Raw genomic sequence first — 7,790 nt, forward strand, 5'->3', positions numbered from 1 at the left:
AGAGACAGCATTTTCAACCAACTCACGGGGCAATGTTAGCTTTAGTTGTAAATTTAGCATGCTAAATTCTGTCTGAAATCAAGGACCCATTGTTTGAAGTAAATCTGACACCATTATTAATGTAAACTGCATATATGCCAGAAAGCTTGATAGGAACATAGCAACAGTAACTAAGGGGGGTGGGGCGTAGCAAACAGTCAGTCAAGACAGCAAGAGAGGGGGCGACAAACTGAGGAGTGAGCTCAAAGGGCACTTGATGATTAATGTTGACCTCTCAAGATAAAATGTACTTTTTGTTCTTTTCTCTCTCAACTTTGTGTGTCTGTCTGTTTCTCTTTCTTCCTCTTTAGTTTGATCTTGTCTTAATATTTTTTTTTCTCTCTCACATTCTCTTACAGAGGAAGAACTTGAGGGAGCAGTGGCTCAGTGAAACAGCTCCAGCTCCTGTCCTGCCTTCACTTGACAGCTCTAGGCCCCGTCCACCACCACAAGACGAAGCAGACAAGCACACGGCAGCGTGAGCCACATTTTAACAGCTTCATTCAGATGCAGTCACAACTTGTGGGTGTGTTCGAGATATTCATGATAGAGGGGAGCTACAACAGTTGTGGTTTTAAGCTACTGTCTGCTGGCACACAGATAAAAAAATATTCAAGGTTCACATGTCCATTTCTAAAGATGGAAATATTTGCCATGAAGCATGGAGTACAGTATTTTCCTCACAGATACATTTATATATCGACCATGACGAGATAAGAAGGCAGCCATGTGACAGGTGATGTGATGGATTATAGACTAGAACATACACACACACACACACACACACACACATCTCACAACGTCTCGGTTTTCTTCCCCTGCTCTGAATCATTTGTGTTATGAGCTCTAATGTGCATCTTTTTGTGTTGACACACATTACATCTGTGCCAATGTGTATGTGTTTGTGTCAGGGAACAAACCAAAAGTCAAAAGACGCCCGAGGACGAGGAGGAGGACGAGGCAGCTGATGCCAAAGAGGAGAAACAAGCCTTCCAAGAAGAAAACAAAGAGTCCATCAACTGTACAGCCGCAGCCAGAACACACAACCACTATCAGGTGAGATAGGCAGATGTTTCTAGAGTAACATACATTCACACACACAGGCAAAACTGTTCAAATACATATAATCTTCTGAGAGATCATATTCATATTCAGTGCACACTTTTCTCTGACAATACCCAGGTTTTCTTGTAAAAAATTAGGTCCGAAAATTTAGAGATATAAATAAAAAGCCCTAAAATATTTTTGTCATAGCCCAAATTCTCCCCAAAGGCTGAATATTAAATACAGGTCTGTGGATGCAGGCCTTTTGCCACATCCCAGGCCGTTGAGCGGTCAATAAATAAATAGTACAGCAAGCAGAAAAGAATCTTACTAGCATGACAACTGGGATGTGAGTACTTCAAATGAAGTGTGTATGAATAACAAATAGAGAACAGTGCTACCACATAATGATTTAGCGCTGCATGAGTAATTCTAACCAGAGCTTTACCCTGAATTTGGTGAATGATGAAACAGATGCACGGCTTGTTGCCATGAATATCGTACACTTTTGCAGTTTGATTTTCTTTACCTAAAGTTAACCTGGATTTATCATTTAATAGATTAACATGAGCCCATATTTATCACATATTGTATTGTTTTTCTTGCATCGAGCAATTGTATCCTTGCATGTGAACTTTAAACTCCACTAAATGTTCGTCTGAATGTTTACTGTACAGCCCACATTTAGCTCAGTCGGACACTGGCAACCAACAGCAGGACTGAAATGGTTGTTGGGTAAAATAACCTCAGTCTTAACATGATGGGACTAAGCTTGGTTCAACACTTGTCTGATGATGACTGTGAAATATTTATGGCAGGGCACAAGTTGGGGAGGGCTCCAGAAAGAGGGGGCTTGTGTTTAAAGCTGCAGACTCTGTGTCTGTTTTAAGTGTCTGACCAGGGAGAGCACTTAGTATTGTCTCTTTTCTTTACCCACAGGCTGGCACTGACGAGGACGTACAAGGTAAGAAGTCAGCTGGGCGGTAATCGTCATCAGCTTACCATCAGCTTCCATCTCATTTTTGTCACTCTCCTGACTATGCCTGCCTAGAATCTATTCTCTCTTGACAGATGTTAATTTAGCATAACTAAGTCTTTGCATGAAGAATAGTTATTTAAATCACCGTGACAGAATGGAGCCATGGCTGAGAAACAGCTCTACTTTGACTGTAACAACATTACTTACTTAAATTCTGCCTGCATGACTCACTCCACAAGGACACGATAAAGAGCAAAAGTTTATCCCAAACCTTTTCAGCCAATCTTCACCTTGTGCACAAAGTCACAGAGAACCCGGGAGGTAAACAATAACAGAACAACTATATAATACTTGATACTAATGACTTTCTTCCCCCAAAACTTAATTCACAGAATTAAAATTGGGATTCATGCAAGTTATATTAGCACATTAAAAGCTTGAGAAAGCTTTGTTTTGCTCTCTAAATTCCAGCTAAAATGTGTATACTTTTTGATAAGAAAAAAAGAAGTTATGATGATATTACTGCTATTGTGCAGTTTTTTTCTATTTTTCAAAATAGGGTGAAACAGTGTCTAAACTTTCGACCTCTGTGGAGTCGTTTCCCATTGCAGTGTTAAACAGACATGTTTTATACAACAACATTTATAAAAAAAATACTTTTTGTCATATTTTCTGAAACTTCCACTATACCTTGACAGTAGTAGTAACACGACTTTCTTGGCTCTGATTGTTGTTTTCAGGCACAGTGGATTCTTGTAAATGCTATTAGGAGCGGCAGGACAAACCAAAGGAATCTGGCTTTTACTACTGTCAGGATATAGTTAAAGTTTCACCAAATATGACATAAAGTTATTTTTATAAAAGTTACTACCACTACTAGTAGTTAAAGTTACTGCAGCTTTAAGTCCTGTGGTTGACCACTGACAGAAGCATGTCATTGCCCTGTATTGACCTAATGCGGCCCGCCCATTTCTTCAAGTTACATTTGGCTTTAACTAGCTTTCAACAAGCTCAATAATTTTTACTGTGTGTTGCAGTGGATGTTTCTTAAAAATTCAAGAACTGTGATGCTGACTTTTTCTTTGTTGTTTTTTAGGTTATTAAAAATGAATTAGTTGAATTCTTCACAGACAATCACCAAACCAGTTAATTTTTGTGTTCTATTTATCTTTTCTCTGATATACATTGTATTAACTACCACTTCACATTAGGAAATTAAAAGACAAAATAATGACATGAAAGCACTTCTATGTTTCTAAAACTCATAAGGTCAGTAGCCCTAAAAACACAGATACATGTTTTTTCCCCCTTTTTCAATATACTCTTATAACCTTGTTTTAGTACCGACATCTGTTCTTTACATTCACATTCATTAGAGAGGATCCATTGTATGATTGCATTTCTATTCCACTCAGAAAGTGGAAGATAGCAAAGCTAAGCTCATTTGTCAGCAGTCAGTTTTCATCTCACATTATACAAAGTGAAAGGTGTAAGCTAGGCTAGCTGGCGTTTGCTGTCTGTCTTTGATGGGTCTAGTTGTGGTGACAGCAAATGACTGTCAAAACTCAGGAATGGCTAGTCCTGTAAACTCAGCACTCTGTATGCTACACTGCGATTCCAGTCACAACACATAGTGACTAAGGAACGGAAACATGGGATAAGGCAGGGATTGCTCAGGTCACAGGTGGGACTCCACACAGATGTTGCACCAATAACATTACAGCAACAACACTGTCAGTCAAAACCAAAAATGACTGTTAATCACTAATGTGGGGGCAGCTGTCTTATGTCTTATCTGTATACTGATTTCTAAGCAAAGTTCAATTTTAGTTTGAATTTAATATCTATAGTGCAACACTTTCTCTTTCAGTGAATAAAGAGGCTGAGGATCACTTCACTATACAAATGGCACAAAGGATGTTTCATGAAAATGGGCAAGATGGCCGATCAGGTGAGACACAGTAGACTTTTTTGTAACTGTGGCTGTAAAAAGATCAGTATTTAGTATCTCGTAATTTCTAGGGCTTAGGATACCGAGGTCATAAATATATGTAGTATTTTTAGCTCAGAATTTGAGTCCCTTGAAGTGCAGATTAACTCTTATAACTAACCCTTGGGTTTTTAAAAGTCCTATCTGACTACAGCCCTTTGTGGTTATGTGACTAAACAGAGGCAAAAGTTTTACCATAAAAAAAAGCAATTTAGGCTACAGAATATCAGAATATCGTCAGTCTCTCCATTCTCCTCTTGCAAATGATGACCCCTTTATTTTATGCGCTGAGGCACTGCCCTCAGGGTACGACTTAACGATGGTACTGAGGTGAACGGCCTGAGAACAATGTTATATTTAGCCCACTTATTTCTGTTAGTTAATTTTTTATGCCCGCTGGATGGCTGTGTGGAGTAAAAAGCTGCTGCATTTTGCTTATTGTGTCTCTAAATTGTCTTTTGTGCCGGCTCACATTAGTTATACAGAGCTCTAATACTGACCTGGGACTTTTTAATTACACCCAATCCTATGATACATTAAAAGATGCAGCTTGACCTCGACTGCAAATGACTTCTGTATCTATAATATCAGCCTTGAGAGTTGTCTTCCCTCTAGCATTTTATCTTCTTAATTTAAACCGCGTTCTGTCTTGTGTTGCAGTTCTGGGAACATTGGCAGTGCAGGTCGAGAAAGACCCAAGGACAGGTGCCACAGTCGTCAGGTCAGTGGCCCCCGTGCTCACACCGGCTGGTGCTCCGACAGCTACCACTGTCTTCGACGATGGCAGAAAGAGCATCCACGCTGTTGGTGGGGTGGGAGGTCAACCCTCCACCGAAGAGCTCGGGCAGATCTTGAGCGTTATCGACGGGGTTGGGATGAAAGTGCTGCTGGATGAGGTCACAGTCACACCAAACAAGGCGGAAACAAAGACAGAGAATGTCGATGCCAACAGAGCCCCAGAGGGAAAAGTCCTGTCTTTTTCTACCTGTCATGCCATATCAGAGGAGGACAGTACGCAGTTAGACAGCTCAAGAAGCCACGACTTGGAAGCTGAGCTGAGGAGAGAGGACTGTGCTGTAAGCATGGGAAACGAGGAGGATAAGAAAGAGGACAGAAGCATCACGGCGGTTAGAGACATCGCAGGGGAAGTAGGTTACGTGGAGGATCAAATGTTGGAGGAAGGCCCAGTCACTCTTTTGTTCCTCGGATATGCTGATGCTACAACTGACCAAGGAAACGGTCAAGAGGACCACGAAGGCATGCTTACTGTGGAAAGAGTAATGATCACTGAGGAAGGAGAAGAACATGTCTTAGGACCTGAAACATCTGCTTCACCTCAGGAAGGGAAAGAGTCCCAAGACCAAGTATTTCAGGACATTCCCCTGGAAGGAAATGGGGCAGGAGTTAAAGTCCAGGGAGAGGAAGGTGATAAGGAGCTGCATAATTCATCATTACCCAGTATAGCAGAGGGAGGAGGTTCCAAGCGCAAGACCTGTCAGTGTTGCTCTGTCATGTAAGGAAATGATTGAAAGGAGAGATTCCCCTCTTCAGCCTTAATCCTAACATTTATAATACTGTGCCTTCCATTAGGAACTGTGTGCTGCATTGCTGCCTCAATGACTAATATGAGAGAATACACCACCATCTGGTATTATGTTACGATGGTTTTGGCTTTAAGCACCCAGCACTTCACTTCGCTTTGCCAAAGAAGCAGACATTTATTATGTTGTAGGTCTTTTATAGCAGCTGTGGACTGACAAAAGCTCCGAGGTACTATTAAAACCCACTTCCTCCCTCTGGTGGACAAAGCTGAGAATTTCAACATGCCCTCCTGAAGGCTTGAAGATACTTAAGACTCCAATATCTTTCTGCCTTAGGACTTGTTCTGTGCCGCATCAGCTGAAAATATTCCATGTTTGCTCTAGGAATGGAAAAGAGCAGGAGAAGCATATTTTACAGCTTTGAGCACAAATATTAGTAATCAGTAATCATGGTGTGATCCAGTGTGTCTGTCTTGAAAAGTAAAGAGAATAGTGACGTTTGTAACATCCTTTGTACTTTCATACCCATTACTACTCAGGGCTGTAGCTACCACTGAGGACAGAGAGAATTTGGGGGTTTTAATGTCATTCACATTTTACTTGTTGAGTTTCTTAAGCCTTAATCAGTTGTATTTTAGTCTCCAAATCCTTAAGCTAATAGTTTTAATAATTTGGGGAAATACCATCATTCATTTTTCGCTTTTACATTAATCAAACATTTGATGTATTACTTAATGAGCTTTAGAGGTGCTAGTAGGTGAATCGTGTTACTTTTGGACAGAGCCAGGCTTGCTTTTGGTATCGATATTTTCATCCAACTCTTAGCAAGAAAGCAAAGTTACTTACCCAAAATGTCAAACTATGCTTTTAAATTAGATTGTTTTAGACTTGAAACAATTTTATCCATCAGAATTGTGTTGCTGGCATTGTAGGAAAAGCATTGAAGCTGCATTAGGGCAATAGTATAGGGAGATAAAATATTAATATGTTAATATAATTTAGCAGTTAAATTACTGTAGAACATGTGGGAAAATAACATTTTACAGACTTGTTTTTGTGGCTAGTTGAAAATAATTTTAATATTTGGTATAATTTGTATTAATTTGGTATAAAATGAATTTAATGCAGTGGATGTAAACTGGAATATATGATTATAAACAGAATATAATGAGTATGTTCTTTGTGTCTAATTTCCTCAAGATCCCACATTTGAACACAATTTCACACAAACACAATAAACACTGTAGTATGCAGCACATCTCAATGTTACACAATAATAGAGATACACTTAAATCACTACAATGCTGCTGTGATTCATTGAAACTGCACAGTGCATCTCAAAGAAGAGGATTTCGTTTCGAGGACAGGAAGGTACAGGTGCTAAGTAGATGAGCTGGATCATATTTCCATTGTGGTCAGTACTATCACGCACTGAAGATGACTGCAGCGCTACAGTCAGGTGGGTCTCTTCCTTTAAAAATTCTACATTATGTGTCTACCTTTGTATTTGTTTGCTTAACTTTCACTCTTTTCTCTCTGTGATTCAGTGGCAGATATTAATAGTAAAGCTTTATGTGGTCAGTAAGATAAAAGCAGCAGTACAGTTAAAGATCATGTCATACCGTGCTTGAAGAAGAAGTACTCAGATGTTTTTACTGAAGTAAAAGTAGGAATAACATTGTCTAAAAACACTCAGTGAGAAGTAAAAGTCCTGCATTTAAAATGTTAAAAAGCAGTGTTTTTTTAAAGTAAGTATACGTATCAATTGTAAGTAAAAAGTACAGTATCTGTGAAATGTAGTGGAGTAACAAAAAAAAAGTGGCATAAAATGTAAATAGTCATGTAGAGATGTCAAAATTATACTTTAGTAAAATACTGGAGTAAATGTATTTAGTTACTTCCCATCACCGATGTCGTAATCATCAAAACTTTATGTTCACCTTAAATATTTATAAGACTGATACTATTTGTATACTACTACTACTACTACTACTAGCACAACTGCCACTATCATATTTGATAATACTGGATAATGGAATCATGAAATTGCATGTCAATTAAATAGTATCGTATGGTATTTAATTATTTTTGAATAGCATTTAAAGTAATCTGTAAGAACCTTCTTCATAACAACAGCAGAGAAAATGTTGAGGATGGAATAAACAGGTTAAGCTCATTAAGGTGCATTAATATGTCC

At 38.9% G+C, this 7,790-nt stretch overlaps 1 protein-coding gene across 1 annotated transcript in view; it reads left to right on the forward strand.

The window, feature by feature from the left end:
* LOC118323327 (paralemmin-2-like) overlaps positions 1-6,765 on the forward strand; it is a 30,767-nt gene extending 24,002 nt beyond the window's left edge. Inside the window, exons 4-8 of the mRNA XM_035655276.1 lie at positions 399-517; positions 951-1,095; positions 2,023-2,047; positions 3,933-4,013; positions 4,713-6,765. Coding sequence (XP_035511169.1) covers positions 399-517; positions 951-1,095; positions 2,023-2,047; positions 3,933-4,013; positions 4,713-5,569 — 1,227 coding nt within the window. The 3' untranslated portion in view covers positions 5,570-6,765. The remainder of the gene's footprint in view (positions 1-398; positions 518-950; positions 1,096-2,022; positions 2,048-3,932; positions 4,014-4,712) is intronic.
* Positions 6,766-7,790: the final 1,025 nt, after the last annotated feature.

The sequence above is a fragment of the Morone saxatilis genome, unplaced genomic scaffold (assembly GCF_004916995.1).
Source record: "Morone saxatilis isolate NCDOM2014 unplaced genomic scaffold, NCSU_SB_2.0 Contig14, whole genome shotgun sequence".
Lineage (NCBI taxonomy): Eukaryota > Metazoa > Chordata > Actinopteri > Moronidae > Morone > Morone saxatilis.